Here is a 17,100-nt window from a genome sequence, read left to right on the forward strand (position 1 = left end):
AGCGACAAAGACCACAGATCTTTGTCTATGCTAAGTCCGTCCCCTCTTGTGAACCGCTTCTAACTCCCACCAAGCCGAACCCTGCGTCTTTGCGCGAGTTGCTGGAGCCCCGGCGCTCCTGGTCCCTCCTCGGCGGCTGCAGAGCTCAGACGGCCTTCCGCCCGGAGTTTTCTCCCGGGAGCTCCCGCAGCCTGGCTGGAGGGCAGGCCAAGCACACTGCCCGTTCTGGGGGGTGAATGGAGGACACACTTGCCCCAGAACCCAAACACGCGGGCTGGGATCGCCGACCTACGCTGTGCAACAAAGATCGCCCCTCCTGTCCTTTCTAGGATCCTCACTAAACGTCACACGTCTTCTGCTGTGGTGACAGCGCGCCGTGGGGGCGCGGAGGAGTAGGCCACCTGCAACCAGCCGCCACCTCACCTGCACGCCGGCCGCCACCCGCACGCCGGCCGCCACCCGCACGCCGGCCGCGGTGCACGCGCGGGGGCGCAGCACTGAGCAGGCGCTCCTCCTCCGGGTCCACCCGTCCGCAGGGCCGCAGTGACTTGACGGGCGCATGCGTGGAGAAAAGGGTGCATTTTCCAAGTCCTGCTCAGCAGATACCACGCTATTCGCGCGGTTCTTCACTCCCAGGTGCAACATCTTCTCCACTGAGAGCCTTCCCTCTGGGAGTTTGGACATTGTTTCCACTCCACTCCCTTGGCTCACAGGGCAGCAAGTCAATGGCAGCTCACCAATTTGCCTGAACTATACACTCTTTCGTGAGAAGGGGAATTCTTTGCCGCGCCTGCCACTGAGGCTTCAGGGAGGAGGGACTGCACATTATGCTTCGTTTCTCTGAGGCGGCATCTGGTTTAACTTGGGGAGCCTGTAGGTCACACATTTCCCCTCTGAAGGCCGCGTGGTCGACAACATTTCTGCATAATTTGGGATGGAGCAGAACAGTGGGTGAACTTTTGTCCTCAGTCATAAGCGGTCTTGCATTGTTTTTTGATCCATTTCAGAGACTTTAGAGACAAACTGGAAAGGTTAACTGACCCCAAGTTGGGCAGTAGCAAATATGGGGATGGGCAAGGGGCCCTCATGATGACAGGAGTGGGCTGTGTGGAAGGAGCTGCGGCCTTGCGGGACCACGCGCCTCGTGAGTAAGTTGGACCAGGAACAGGCGGCCAATGCCGGGATCAGACCTGATCCCGCCCGTGACCCCTCCCCCAGCAGGGGGTGCAGCTCCTCTGTTCACACTTCCCACTCAGGGAGTAGGGGAAGGTGAGAAAAAAACCAAGTACACGCTCCAGCAAATGTCATCTGTGCCATCAGCTGCGCCCAATCAAGAGCTCTATTTTTAAAAAAAATATTTATTTTTATTGATTTCAGAGAGGAAGGGAAGAGAGAAACACCAATGAGAGAGAATCATTGATCGGCTCCCTCCTGCACGCCCCCTACTGGGGATCCAGCCGGGCATGTGCCTTTGACTGGACTTGAACCCATGACCCTTCAGTCTACAGGCCAACGCTCTATCCACTGAGCCAAACTGGCTAGGGCAAAAGCTCTACCTATATATTTTTTATGGTGCAAAGTCTTAGTTAACTTTTTCCTTTACTCACATTGGTGCTGATAACTGTGTACTGAAAGGGTTACCTGAAACCTTTTAAATATACATTTTTCCATCAAATCAAACTGACCACTATATTTATTTACCTCAAAGAAAGGTCACCTCTGTGATGGGGAAAGGACGCACCCTGTTCTCGGAAGTGTGAACAACAATTTGAGAAAACAGGAAACGTTTACACACATTAGTTTTTTATTGAAGAGGCAGTTCAGACCCATTCATATATGCAAAGGGTAGGATGACAAAATATGCAATGACCCGTCACCTTTAAATATTTTACTTAAAATATACATTATAGTAATTAAGCTTTATGGTCACAGTGTAGGAAATTTTAGCAGTTGCCATGGAAACTACTATAAAGAGTATTTCCTGCACAGAATTATGCAAAATCTACCATGTACTTCCTGTTCTGCAGCATATTCATACTCATCTAGAAAAATATGGCAAGAGTGCTGAGCAACAGAAATGGTAGACATCTGGGATTTTAAAACTTTTTATGGAAGTCTACACACATGCAGACACACGACACACATATCCCGCGTGCACACAACGCTGGGATATTCAGCACCCACATTTCAAATAGAACGCACATCACCAGTGAACCCCGCCCCCCCAGCCTGTGCCCAGGCCTAAAGGTCTCCTGTTGTCTAAGTGCAGAGACAAGTTTGCCTGCTCCTATTGTAAATAGGAATCACACGCAATGTTCGCTTTTGTCTGGATTCTGTCATTTGACCGTATTTGTGAAACTAAGCTGCATCATGGGACGTTAATTCTCTGCTTTACAGCATTCTGAGTGGAAATACACCACCGAAGTTCACTCACCTACTGCACATATGCCTTCAGAGAGCTCTGGGTTTTGCGTTCTACACCACGGACATTCCAGTCCATGGCCTTTGGTGGACGTCCCGACGTTTCTGCTTGGTTTGGGAAAAGCATTCGGCTTGAAGTGCTGGCTTTCCGAAATGGCTCTAGCAATTGGCAACGCCAGCGGCAGCATGGACTTCCTGTTCCTCACATTCTTGCCCACACATGATGCTTTCCCATGCTTTTCACTAACTATTTCAGGGAGTGGATGGGAGGACCACCTGGAGGAACTGTCCTGGAACTCATGAGCCAGGTATGTCTCTCTGTTTTGCAGTTGTTTTTGTTTTTACCTTGAAAGCATGGTGAGGTAAGCTTTCCCCTAGGCACTTAAGGATTTTTGATGCTACTGTAAGTGGTATTGCTTCCAAATTTTTCATTTTCTATGTTTACTGCTGGTATATTAAAGCAATTTTTCATAATGAATTTGTATGCAGGGACCTTGCTGACTTTATTCATTAATTCTAATTATCTGTATAATTCTCAGACTTTTCTACATACAAAATCGTCATTTGCAATAGAAGTTTCACTTCATTCACTTTCTTGGCTAGGTCCTTCTGCCCAATTACCTAAATATAAAAGGCTAATATGCTAAGTGTCCCTCCACCCATCCGACCGGTTGCTATGATGCGCACTGACCACCAGGGGGCAGATGCTCAACACAGGAACTGCCGAGCTGCAGTGACTTGGCAGTAGCAGTTCTCAGGTGACACACCCTGAAACCAGAGAGGGGGAGCCCAATTCCTCTGGGGGCCACGCGATTCCACCTTGGGCCGTGGGTTATGTTTTTGCTGGGGCACTGTTGGCCCCGAATCTGGTTTACTGCACACTTGCGTTTGCATTCCATACCATGTACGACAGCAACTTTGCAGAGTGCTCTCACACCCTGGGACCCCTCGGGGGATGTCAGAGAGCTGGTTTTAGCCCGATCCCTGCAGGCAGGCCGAGGGACCCCACCTGCTAGAGGGACCCTGTCACTCTGCAGATGTCAGGAGGGACCAGAGGAGGTTGGCTCCAGGGTGTGTCCGGCCTGTCTCAACCACCTTCTAATTAATTTCCTTTCAATGTGCATGAATCAGTGCACCAGGTCACTAATACTGAATAAAATTAGTGAGATATCCTGTCTGTTTTTGTTATCTTGGGAGAAAACTTTCAATATTTCACCACTAAGCATGTTGCTGACTGAAGTGTAGGATACTCCGTATCCCACTAAAGAAGCTCCTTTCTACCCAGTTTGCTAAGAACACAGGTGAATGGTGATGTCACCACATTCGTCTGCCTGCTAGATTACTTTCCTTCATGTGGTGTCACAGTTACTGATTTTTGATGATTAAACCCTCCCCTTCCTGGAGTAAGACACATCTGATCACTCTGTCTGCCCAGGACGGGGGTCATACAACCACTATGAAAGAGCTACAGGCAATCAAAATGGATTATCACGATTGGTTTAGACTAATCAGGACTTACCCTCTGAGTCATGTTAAGAAATGATAGACACCAAATTCTTACATCAAGGCAAGAGAGGAGCAAGGACATTGAGTTAATAAAAAAATGTCTGCTAGAAATTGTATTAATTTTTCCAAAATACTGGAAATAAGGGGCAGTGCACAAAATAATGACACTGTATTCATATCAAATAAAAGTATAGATAACGTTTCTGAATTACATAATACTGGCACACTGCACAGTCAGATGTATGGGTTCAAAAACAGGAGCGGGATGAGCGCTGGGCATATTTTATGGAGTAAGAGCTGCAGAGTTGTCCTTAACTATTGTTTATGAAAATAGTATGTTTTAAAACCTTGTTTTTGCTCAAATGTATTTGAAAAATACAAAAATCACTATTGGTGAGGCATTTATTAGAAACCCATTTATAAGTGCATCAAAAGAATAGAAACTTATGCACTAAACTATTTTGTACCTGTCAAACATCTCACCAACATTTTGCCATTTTAATACTCAAATAAATTATTCAAATCCAAACTTGCATAGAATTATTAGATTGCATTTTTAAAACATGATAGAAACTTCCATATAAGTATTTAATGCTACTGACCTTATTATCAAGTCCTGATGGTTTGAAAACTTCATTTTATACAATAAAGGTTTAGAGGTGATAGCTTCTGATATCTTTCCTATAAACATGTGATTTTACATCAGAAATATGGCTTTTGGTATAACAATTTCCAAGACAAAATATTTTTCCACATTTATCAATTTTGACAGACTTTGCCTTGGTATGACTCCCTGATATGTAAATACAACTTTAATCCAAAATAAATATTAAATATTTATAAAATTGACTCCTGTATAAATTATCTAGTGTCCAATGAGTTGTAGCATGTTCTGAAGGCATTTTTTCCTGTTGCCTTCTTAGAGACTCTCCTCTGTAAAAAGTCAGATGAAAATGAACCTAATGTCTGAATGTTTTCCCCATTCAAACATATGAACTCTCAGATCATGATATCTGACTCCAAATCATTATTCAGAGGGTTTTTCTAACACGAGGTCTGACTTTCAAAGGAGATTTCCCTCATTGAGTACATTCACATTCCCCCGCCTATGGATTCTCTGGTGGCTGTTGAAGGCTGATCTGTGGTGGAATTTTTTCCCACATTCATTACATTCGTAAGGCTTCTCTCCTGAATGAGTTCTGTAATGCACGGTGAGGTATGACTTCTGGGAAAAGACTTTTCCACATTCATTACATTCATAGGGTTTCTCTCCTGAATGGCTTCTATAATGTACAGTGAGGTTTGACATCCGAGAGAAGACTTTTCCACATTTACTACATTCGTAAGGCTTCTCTCCTGAATGAATTCTATGATGTATGGTGAGATACGACTTCTGAGAAAAGAACTTTCCACATTCATAACACTCATAGGGCTTTTCTCCTGTGTGTACTCTCTGGTGTCTAAAGAGGGATGAATTATGGGAGAAGGTTTTCCCACATTCGCTACATCCGTAGGGCTTCTCTTCTGAATGACTTCTATAATGTACAGTGTAGTATGACAAATCAGAGAACAATTTTCCACATATATTACATTCATAGGATTTCTCTCCTTCTGGAATTGACTGGTGTCCGTCAAAGGCTGAATTTTCAAGGAAAGTTCTCCCACATTCATTACATTGATAGGGTTTCTCTCCTAAAGGAGTTGTATGATGGTCATTAAGATATGAGAATTGAGAAAACTTTCCACATTCACTACATTCAAGGGGTTTCTCATCCGTGTGTACTTTCCGATGTCTAATGAAGGCTGAATTCAAATTGAAGGTTTTGCCACACTCATTACACTCATAGGGTTTCTCTTCTAAATGGCTTCTATAATGTATAGTGAGGTATGACACTCGAGAAAAGAATTTTCCACACTCACTACATTGATAAGGTTTCTCTCCTGTGTGTGTTCTCTGATGTGTAATAAGGGTAGATTTTCGGTAGTAGGACTTCCCGCATTCATTACATTTATAGAGTTTCTCTCCTGTGTGTGTTCTCTGATGGTCACTGAGGGCTGACTTGCGGGAGAAGGATTTCCCACACTCATTGCATGGATAGGGTCTCTCCCCTGAATGATTTCTCTGGTGGAGGGTGAGATGCGTCTTTTGGCAGAAGGTTTTGCCACATTCACTACATTCATAGGGTTTTTCTCCTGAATGAGTTCTCAAATGTTGAGTGAGATGTAACTTCTGACAGAAGGTTTTCCCACATTCATTACATTTATAGGGTTTCTCCTCTAAGTGTGATCTCCGATGTACAGTGAGGGTTCCCTTTTGGCTGAAGGATTTGCCACATACATTGCACGCATAAGGTTTCTCTCCTGTGTGAGCCCTCTGATGTATAATGAATTTTGACTTTTTACAGAAGGATTTCCCACATTCACTGCATTCAAAGGGCTTAAGTTCCATCTGTGATCTCTGGTACATATTAAAATTTGACATCTGGAGAAAGTCTGGTCTAGAATCACTCCACTCACAGGGCTTCTCCCCGATATAAGCTCTCTTATGAGTTTCACTGTCTAAGGCTTCCATGCATTCATTATATTCAAAGGGTTTCTCTAAAATATTAATTTTCTGAAGAATACTTTCTTCATTTTGAGAAAAGCCTTCCCCATTTTGATTCAATTCATAAGGTTTCTCTCCGTGGTGTGTTTTCCCACATTCACTACACTCATCAGACTTCTTTCTTGCATAGCTTCCATCACTAATAATTAATTCTGAACTAGATTCTACATTTTTTCCACAAGAGACACAACTATGAGATATGATTGAAGGAATAAAGTTTGCTTCTGTGTTATAAGTTTTATCAAATGTATTCTCTCTCTCTTCAATTAAGGTTTTACTATTGATATAGTAAGTTTGCCTTGAACGTTCATCTTCGTTTTCTTGGATGCTTTCTAATACATCATCAACTTTCTTGATTTTTTCTGAAAAGGAATAAAGTTAAATAAACCTTGTGAATCTGAATGTACCAGCTACAGAATAGAAGTGGTACTCAAGTACCCTATTGTAGGATTAACTCTTGGCTTTTAGGCCAATTTCCACAAATAAAAAATAACTACAAGTGTATAATCCTCTTTTCCCCTTGATTTGTCATTCAAGACAGACAGACAGACAGACAGACACACATACACACATACATACACACACAGGTAGAGCTAGGGGAGTCATGGGGAAAGGATAAGGGTGGGGTAGGACTCAGTGTTAGTGGATAAAGAAAGGATAAATTCACTTTGAATACAAGTAGCTTTGTTACTTTACAAATATGTTCAAAACTCTGGTATAAAAGGTAAAATAAACAAGCACAAGTGGTGAGCAGAGAACAAAGGCATTGGAAGAGTGCTAGATCCAGGCAGAGTAAATAGAGGCAGTGAGAGAACAACAACGACTAGATGTATATTCAAAGGAAACATTCAAGGATGGATGACGCTTGGGAGAAATAGATTATATTAATTTTATATTAAACTGTAAAATATCACTCCACAACAAGATTACCATAGTAACATCCTCACTAGCAGAGCTCCTTCCAAAATCTTTGCCGTTCTATTCTGCACAGAAATCCAAAAGAACAGTCTACAAGCTCCATTTTCCTCATGTTTAGAGACAGTCCCACAACCAGGGCCCCAACTCCCTCGCCTTGATCACAGTCACCAGGAAGGAGAGTTCCCTGGCACATAAATGTCCCAACGACATAAGAAAGACCGACGGCAAGAGGCCTTCCGGGAAGACCAGCTCTCTGAAGGGCTTGCAGTCTTATTAACACTCACTGAACCTGTCTGCACAGCAGAGCACAGTGGTCAGGAGCACTGGAACCCCAACACAACACATTACAAGCTGAGGACCTTGAGCAAGTGACAGCTGTGATGCAGGCTCACTCACTGAAGTGTGGGCAATAGTGCCTAACCACAGGGTGGGGAACAGACTGATTTCATTAGCACATGTCATCTGCTTAGAATGGTTGGACACAAAACAAATGCTCATTAAGTTTCACCATTAATTCTCTTTCAATTTTCTGATTTAAACTTCCTAAAACCAGTCATGTCCCTGACACAACACCATAGCTCAATTCTCAATACAAATAAGAGTTCCCATACTCCTGGGTTTCATTTGGTGTAAAACCTTAAATATCAGATTCCAAAAGTTGCCCCTAAAGTAGGAACTTCTATCTAGGCATCTAACAGATTATGGGATCCTCCAAACTACTGTGAGCCACTCTCACCCACACTCATTGCAATACCTAGAATCTGCTCTGAAACATACAACATCCTGAGCCCAAAGCCCCAAATACAAACAGGAAAAAGCTGAGAAGTTGCCATTCACCAGTAAGATTTTTCATTGCCTGGATTCACAGCATCTGTTCAAACCAGCACTGCACTGGGCTTTCCAAACCCCCGCTGCTCCAGCAAGCTGGCTCCTTGCTACCCGCGAGCCTGTCATGTTCCTGTTCACACTGTACATGCCATAAGCAAAGGGAGGCGGGCAAGACCACAGCACCGGTGACCTGGGGGCTCTTTCTGAGAAGGGAGGAAGAGGCGGTCGCACTGGTACTGGCATCTGTTAGGGAAGCGTCCGCTGGACCACAGGTGAAGGGTTAGGTGTCAGCTGGATCCGCAGCATAAATACAAGTTCAAAGTCCTAACAGTGGGGACTACAGGAACCCTTTTAAGGATCCAAAGAAAAGTAAAGGTGTGGAAAGCAGGTCCAGGGTCAGCACTCCTGAGGAAGGCAAGAGGGTGAACAGAACCCGCTGATGAGACACCCTTCCCGAACGGCTGCTGTGCACACAGGAGCAGCAGGCAGACAACAGGAGCAAGCGATGGGGAAGGCGGAGCCGGCCAGTGTCGTGACCCCAGATCAGCCAGGGGTGCAGCTGGGGAGGAGTCAGCTCCTCCAACAGCACAAGCACACGCCCTGGGGGGTGGCTGGCCTCGGAGCTCTGGGAGAGGACACGGCGCTGGCCTGTGAGTGCACGGGGCGGGCAGGGAAGCTGGGGACAGAACACGAGCCTGAGGCATTTCACAAGGAAGGAGAGAAAGTGAAAGTGGAAGAACACGAGAGGCTCCAGGAGATTCTGTCAGGCTTCTGAATGCCTGCAAAGGGGAATCTGTGCTAACGGGAGTAGCTTAGTCACTGAGAATTCAAGAGCCAGAGGAGGGACCGGCTCCTCAGCATGGAAATCACGTGGACACTCACAAAGAAATTTGACACGTGCGGGAGGGAGAGCGCCCTCTGGGTCCCGGAGCTGTGACCTGGGCATCAGCCAACGAGACACCGCCTGGCACTCCCGCAGGCCTGGGGGCCCACTTCTGAAAGTGGGATAGTCTGCTAACTCACCTGGGCAACCCTGGCACGGAGAGCCACCTTCTGCCCCCCACGGCTCCTCTCCCTGCTCCAACCTGACGATCACACTGGGCTTGGTGCTGTCGTACCCTGTGGCGGGAAAGGAGACGGGCTTGGAGCAGCCTCGGAGGCTGCACAGTAAGGTGGCCTTTTGCACCTTTTCAAAGGCAGAACGTTTTTTTGTTTTATTTATTTTTTAAAATAAATAAAAGGTGTTATTAGAGCGATGCATGCAAGAAGCAAATTATTGTCATTTCCTCTTGCAGCTCTGCTGGGTATATGATTTTAGAGAAGGTGGACGGGACGGGGAGAGAGAGACACATCAATTGGTTGCCTAACACACACACCCCGGCAGGGGCCAGGGATTGAATCTGCAACCCAGGTATGTGCCCTTGACTACGCATCGAACCCACAACCCTCCAGTGCACAGGCCAACCTCTAACCACTGAGCACACCAGCCAGGGCCAACGTTAGAACTTTCTGATGGAGAAGCAGAGATACAAATACGCTCCCTGGCCCTAACCAGTTTGGCTCAGTGGCTAGAGTGTCGGCCTGTGGACTGAAGGGTCCCAGGTTCGATTCCGGCCAAGGGCATGTACCTTGGTTGCGGGCATGTAGGGGGTGTGCAAGAGGCAGCTGATTTATGTTTCTACCTCTCTATCCCTCTCCCTTCCTCTCTGTAAAAAATCAATAAAATATATTAAGAAAAACAAAAAACAGAAAACAAATACGCTCCCTGGTGCCCAGATGGAATTCAATGGTCTTATCACCTATTTCTTCAAACTTGAGGATAAAGCCATTGAACTAGAAGCACCCCCCCCCCCAGCAGCAGTTCAGGGAGCCGCTCTGCTCACCCACAGAGACGAGGTGGCTGTAGTTCTCCAGCATCACGTCCCTGTAGGTGGTCTTCTGCTCCGGGCCCAGCTGCTGCCACTCCTCCTGGGTGAAGTCCACGGCCACGTCCCTGAATGACACTGGCTCCTGTAATGGCAGCGCGATGGGAATTGGGGACGTGGACAAGGTGTCCGGGGACAAGAGCTTACCGAGCTCACTGGTCAAAGCAACCAGGAGCCCTGTAACCCTTTTATGTTGCAGGTTGTGGGAGGGAAACCATGTCAGAAACGCATGGCATTTGGGTTCCTTCTTGTGTCAAAAAACACAAAACCCTCAAACCAAAAATAAACTGTTTTCTCATTTTGCAATTGAAGTATCTGAGTCTGGGCTGCGCTCCTGCTCTCAGAAAGCTACATCCGGATCCTGAGGCAGCAGGGAATGAGCAAAGCAGGACACAGAGTCAACTTTCTCCACTGAACGTGGGTGTCCTTCCTGGAGGCAACGCTCAGGAAACCAGCCCACCAGAAAGCAGCCGAGCACGCCAGCTCGGCCAAACACAAGTGAGGAGAGCCTGCAGCCTGTGCACTGCTGGGGCGTAAAGTGGGGCAGCGGCTGTGGACACAGTATGACGGCTCCTCAAAAACAGAACGATCACATGACCCAGCTGCCCACCTCTGGGTCTACACCAAAAAAACGGAAAGCTATGTGTACACCCTTGTGCACAGCAGCATTATTCCAACGGCTAACATGGGGAGGTAACCAAGTGTCCGTTACCGGATGAATGGATAAAAAGACATGGTCTGCGCACACATGGAACATTATTCAGCCTTAAAAAGAAGGAAACTTTGACAGGTGGTACAACATGAATGAAGTTCAAGGACACATGCTAAGTGAAATACTCCAATCAAAGACACAAACACTACGACTCCCCTTACACGAGGCCCTTTGAGGAGTCAGATCACAGACAGGCAGCAGGAGGGAGGTTGCCGGGGGCTGGGGAGAAGGGGAGTTCGTGTTTAACAAGGACGGAGTTTCAGGTTTGCAAGCTGAGAAGCATTCTGGAGACGGATGGCGGTAATGGCCACACAACAATGTGGATGCACTTAATGCCACTGAACCGCAGCATTTAAAGATGGTGGAGACAGAGAATTTTGTGTTGTGTGTATTTTACACAATGAAAAATTGAGGGGAAAATGATGTGATACCAACCGAAATAGACACGTATCCCCCCCTCCCTGCTGCAGCCTCCCCTCCACACAGGGGAGAGGAGCCAAACGGGCTCACAGCCGACACGCTCACGTTAGCGGCAGCAATTATTACCTCCAAAACGGAAATTAAAAACCTCAAAAATCACCAGCTGAGGGAAACAGTATAAATAAAAGATAAACATCAAAATGAATAACCCAACCACAACAGAATCAAACTCATAAAGAAAACATCTTATATAACTTTATATTGATTTATATTTTTAATAAATTTACATTTTGTATTGATTTATATTTTTAATAAATTAAGGAACATATTGCTTCCATAAATGAGAACCGTTTGCTAAGAAACAGCCACCAGAGAATACTTAGAAATTAGAGACTGCATTATTGAATTTTTCAAGATTCTCAAGTAAAAAGCTTGAATAACAAATGAGACAGAATATATGTGAGGAAGGCTCTCAGAAAATCAGAAACTGAAATGATGAAAGAAAACCTGAGAGAAGAAAGCCAGAGGCAACAGATTCAACATTTTCAGGAAGACGGATGCGGAGGAGCCACAGGAAATGCTAAAGGCAGAGCGGAAACTGGTCCCTGAGCTGAAGGCTCAGGCTCACCTGCACTCTGAAGGGGCCGTCTCACACCCAAAGGAGAAACTGGGCGGAAGGACAGATGAGAAATTTCCTGATAAAATAGCCCAGAGGATGAGGGAAAATCCAAAACATTACCGAGGAAAAAATACCCCTGAGCCTTAGTAACTGACATTGTTTCTCCTGGAGAACAGCCGACAACTTTTAAAAGAAAACGATTCTGAACCTAGAACTGTGTGTTAAGTCAAACTATCATGGACACTTAACGATACTCTAAGGTGCTTTCAGAAAAGCGAGACGACGCCTTCTCTAATAAAACAGCTGCCTTCAGCGTGACCGCTGTTCTCCACTGGAACTGGAGCGCCAGCAAAGAGGAGCGCGGGTCCTGGGAACCGCAGGAGACCCGCAGGCCGGAGCCCAGTGCTGTGAGGGAGCAGCTGCAGGAACTGCAAACATTGAAGTCCGGTTTCAGGAGGGAAGTGCTCAGTAAACGGCTCCATTCTCCTACTATTTGCAAAGGCTGTGTCAACAAAGGTCTAGACCGCTGACCCGGCCTTGACAGCGGAGGCAGAGCCGCTGGACAGCAAAGCAGGACATCCACCCAGGAGATTCCAAGGACCAGCCCGGTGAGCTATCAAATCACCGGGAGGAGGTAGTAACCTTCTGGAGTAAGCTAGTCCGCAAGGCTAGGAGGGGTAGGGTTAGAAGACGGCTTCATCAGTCAGTAACATGCATACCAATATCACTTATACCAACACAAACATTCAAAACAAAATACCAGCAACAGAACTCAATACCAGATTGAAGAGATCACATATAATAGCTAAATGGGACTTATTCCAGGAACTCAGACTAGTTTAATACCTGGCAATCCATTAATATAATGTACCACTAGAGTACGGATCAGAAGGAAAATCTTGTATCTGCAAAGATGCTGAATAGGCCTCTGGGAATACTCAAGATGTGCAGTGAATTTAACAAAGAAAACCCTCAAAAAATAGAAATGGATTGATACTTCACTAACATGACACACGAAGTCTTATAATGTCCATAGTATACGATATGTGCATATGTATGTGATACATATATACATATCTATCTCAATCACACATGTACACTTTTTAAATTTATACAGACACACACATGCTCGCAAGCACACATATGTATGCTTCTGTCCTCTCAAGTTTTAAAGTCAGGAATTTCTTTAATGGGAAACACTAGCCATTCATGAGATGGAAATGCACGCGTGGGCCCCACAGCTCCGGCCCGCGAGGCCCAGCCTGGGCCGGGGGAGAACTGAGACCAAGCAGAGGAGAAAGAGCTAAATGTCATTCACAGTCCCGGACTGCAGCCTCCACCAGAAATTAAAAACAGGAAATCCTGGGAAACTGGCTAAAACGAAAGGTGAATGTGGATTAGATAAAAGCATTATATCAATGTTAAACTTCCTAAATTCAGTCACTGTGCCAGGAATATGTAAGAGAATATTCTTGATCTTAGCAGGTTAAATCTGAAATACAGGTTAAGGGGACATGACATCTGACACCCATTCTCAAATAACTCAGAAAAAAATGTAATACACACAGAGAGAAAATAATACAGCAAAAGTTAAAAAATGTCAAAAACTGGAGCGTCTCAGCAGCAGGAACATGGAGGTCTTGTACAATCCTTGCGACTGATCTGTAAATTTGAAGTTTTTCAAAATAAAATGTTGACTAGAAGAGAATACTCTGAAATACACAGGGAATGTTTCAAAAGGGTGCAGAACTACTGTGAAGGGATTCAAAGATGGGCCACTGAAACATCAAAAAGAGTAACAACTTCAATCTACCAAATCCATTTAACCCATGAGCTCATAGAGACGACAGACTGAAACGCAAAGCCCTGTCCCTCAGGAGCCGGCCCCGTGCTTTGGAAACTGTCCTTCCCGTTTGAATCACAGGGCCAAGCGGAGCGACGTTCTTCTTAGAAGAGTATCCCAGCGCGTAAATGGAGAAGAAGTGGTAAAGAAGCTTGTCGCCATCTGGTCTCCCTAGTGAATTCGTGGATCAGGGCAACGGATGTCAATCAACAGACGCTCACATCACAAGACGAGACAGGAAGGCAATATGGGCTCCAGCGGGAAGAGGACAAAGGCATGGGCAGCACAGTCTTCCCAGAAGAACTGAACCTAAACCTGAGGAAATGCCCAGACCTAACTACCAACTTTACCAGGAGTGCAGGGGATTTGAAAAGCAAAGTTAAAACAGACAGCAATGCAATCAGCACAGTCCACACTGGGGAAACTGAGGATAAACAACCCAATTTACTTTTTAAACAGTTTTTAAAGACTTTTTATTGATTTTTAGAGAAGGAGAGAGAAACGTCAATCGGCTGCCTCCTGCATGCCCCCACCGGGGACTGAGCCCGCAACCCAGGCATGTGCCCTGACCCGGAATCACCAGCGGCCTCTCAGCGCCCAACCAATTCAGCCACCAGGACCAGGGCACAACCCAATTTCTTCAGAAAACAAATTTCAAAGAAATAACACGAGACATACAGAGAAAGCTACTATTAAAAGAGGCCAACTGCAACATATGGCCTCTATTTGTATCGTGATTGAAAAGAACAAATTAAAAAAAAAACATTCAGGAAACTGAAATTTGGACACTGGATCTTACATAACAAAGGACAGTATTGTGAATTATCCCCGCCCACCTGTGGAAAGCCTCTTTATCCTTCAGAGATACATAGAGAAATACAGGTCAATTTTTTTTTTTTTTAAAGCCAAGTAAAGGGAGAAAGTATCATTTGGAAGAAACAGATGTCAAAGGCAGATGCATGGTCACGTGAGGAAAAGGACAGGCAAATGTCCACAGGACTCGACTATAATTAGGTCACTGCTGATCTTCACCAACAGATGCAGGCAAGTGGGCAGGACTAAGCCAAGGCCCTGAGGCCTGAAGCGGGAATGGGGAGCGAGGGCACCCTTACCAGAGAATACTTTTTTGTGTTGTTTGCTGGGCAACCCAATAAACAGACGAACAGAAACATCTAAAGGACGAACAGGTCAGTGCCCCTTGACTTCGGTGTTATCCCTGGATTAAATAGTAACAATGGAAATGTGTCTATTTCGATCACAATTATTTTGGTGCCTGAAAAAAACAAAATATTGTTCTCTTGGGCAGGAGGCCCTATGCTTACAAAAGTGAGAACAAGCCATATATTGCAATGACTTCCTGGTTGCTATTATGAAAACTATCCACACTGTATCAACTTTATTAAAGAAAAATTCCCAAGTCCTAGTAAATCTTTACAACCCACAACTAACAAATCACATAGTCTCTTATAGTCTATACAAATCACACAGTGGGTGGTATTTTCCTTTTCCTAAGATGGTCAAGGGCATTGGTCGCATTTGCAGCTCAACCTCAATCGCCCTAAAGTATCCTACTACCTGGACACGTGAATTCGACAGATTCTTGGTGCTGACGCGCCGACACTCTCAGAACTGCCTTTCACACAGTCTTTTAACTATCTCCACGTTCCCAGTTTAAAATGTGGACCCTTATAAACTTCCCAACCTGTCTTACAGAGCAAAGTGGGAAAACTCACCTGGGACTCATGCATTTTCTGCTGCTCTTGGAAAAGTGTGGAGGTTGTTAACAGCGGACCTAGGGGAGAACAAGCAAGTCACTGAAGTCATGAGTACCCTGGCCTCTGTGGCCGGGAACCTTCTGCATGAGAATCGCCAAAGAAAACGCAATAAAATGATGCCCTGTGAACACTCAGATCGGGCTCAAGGGTGACAGAGAGACACACCCGAACCATTGCCACCCCAAAAGGATGGAGGTAATCCGACAGGTTCCTCCCATTGGTGAATATAAACACTGACTCCATTTTCAAAAGATTGGCCACCATTAAATAAAAGGTGGTGGTGGTGGTGGTGGGACTCCTGTTATACTGTTGACCTATTTTCTTTTCATTCAATTGTTAAAAATCAAGGAATACAGAGAAACACAGAGTATGTGCTCTCAGAAACGGGATAAATGTGCATCACGGCGTGGTTTTATCTGACAAGACTTGGCTAGTGCTGCACTTACTCTCTTAAGAAAACCGCAGTACAGTGGGCACAACGCTTGCCCAGGGAGCCTGAGTCCTGTTCGCGGTCCCACCTACAGGCGAACACCCGGGCAAGTCCCGCCCTTCTCAGGCCCAATCTCTTCCGCTGTCACCAAGGAGCAGGACGCCCCCTGCAGGCTCATCGAACCGCGGCACCGGGACGGCACACGCTTAGGCCGGTGAACTAGGTCCTGGTGGACGTTTAGAGACGCTGGGAACCTGGGGAGGGCGAGGCGGAGGAAGGGGTGTTGGGGGTGCAGGGAGCAGGGGCACCTCGAAGCCCAGGCCGGGACCCCCGAGGCCGCCAGGAGACAGGGAGGTCCCCAGTCCGGGGGGGCGCCCGCTCCCGGCAGCCTGCCCCTCCGCCTCCGACACGCGGGTCCCCGGGAAGCGGTCCACGCTCCCGGCCACAAACTCCCGTGTGCTCGTCCGGGGCGAGTCCCCAGCCCTGCTCACCGCGGCCGGGAGGACCCAGAACTGCCGCGGCCGCCAGCGCACGACCGCCCCTCGGGACTCGCTGACCCGCCCCCAGGCTCCCGCGGCGCCGCCGCTTCTCTCCCGGGGCCCCCGCCTCTGCGCCTCCCAAGCCGCGTCCCCGAGGAGCCGGTTCTGGGCCTACGGGACACACTCAGGAGAACGTCCCTCCCGGGAACTCACCGCCCCGCGCGCCTCGGCCGGGCGCCGCGATGCCGACGGGCCGGGCCCTACCCCGCCGCCGCCGCCCAGCTCCTCGGGCCTGGCCCGCGGGCTCCGGGGCCGCCTCCGGGTCCCCGCTCCAGACTCCGCCCGCACAGCCCCGCGCCCGCTGCGTGGCGGCCCGACCGGACAGCGCCCAGCCCCGCAGGCCCCGGGATCGTCGCCCAACAGAGGCCAAGGCTTGGGCACCAGGGGCAGCGGTGACCTGGGCTCGGACAGGAAGCGACAGCAGCGCGGCCGCAGGGCGCCTGCGCGAACACGCACACAGCCCAAGTGCACATGCGCAGGAGGACGCCGGAAGTCGCCGCCTGGGGCTCACCCGGGGCAGCGGGACTCTATTTCCCATAAGTCCGCGTGCCGTCCAGTT

General features: G+C 47.1%; 1 protein-coding gene across 3 annotated transcripts; it reads right to left on the reverse strand.

The window, feature by feature from the left end:
• Window positions 1-1,786: 1,786 nt before the first annotated feature.
• Window positions 1,787-16,928, reverse strand: RBAK (RB associated KRAB zinc finger). Of its 3 annotated transcripts, XM_070414314.1 has the most exons (7): window positions 16,695-16,767; window positions 16,019-16,256; window positions 15,531-15,589; window positions 14,910-15,013; window positions 10,162-10,288; window positions 9,302-9,397; window positions 1,787-6,894 (listed from the first exon to the last, which is right to left on the reverse strand). In XM_070414314.1, exons 4-7 carry the CDS (start codon window positions 14,967-14,969, stop codon window positions 4,991-4,993), a joined length of 2,187 nt encoding a protein of 728 aa, XP_070270415.1. In that variant the 5' UTR covers window positions 14,970-15,013; window positions 15,531-15,589; window positions 16,019-16,256; window positions 16,695-16,767; the 3' UTR covers window positions 1,787-4,990. The 3 variants fall into 3 exon arrangements, with proteins under 3 accessions (XP_070270415.1, XP_070270416.1, XP_070270417.1); XM_070414315.1 differs by lacking the exon at window positions 14,910-15,013; XM_070414316.1 differs by lacking the exons at window positions 14,910-15,013; window positions 16,019-16,256 and having other exon boundaries at window positions 16,695-16,928.
• Window positions 16,929-17,100: the final 172 nt, after the last annotated feature.

This window comes from Myotis yumanensis, unplaced genomic scaffold (assembly GCF_028538775.1).
Source record: "Myotis yumanensis isolate MYYU_CA2020_CCGP unplaced genomic scaffold, mMyoYum1.0.hap1 SCAF_5, whole genome shotgun sequence".
Taxonomy (NCBI): Eukaryota; Metazoa; Chordata; class Mammalia; order Chiroptera; family Vespertilionidae; genus Myotis; species Myotis yumanensis.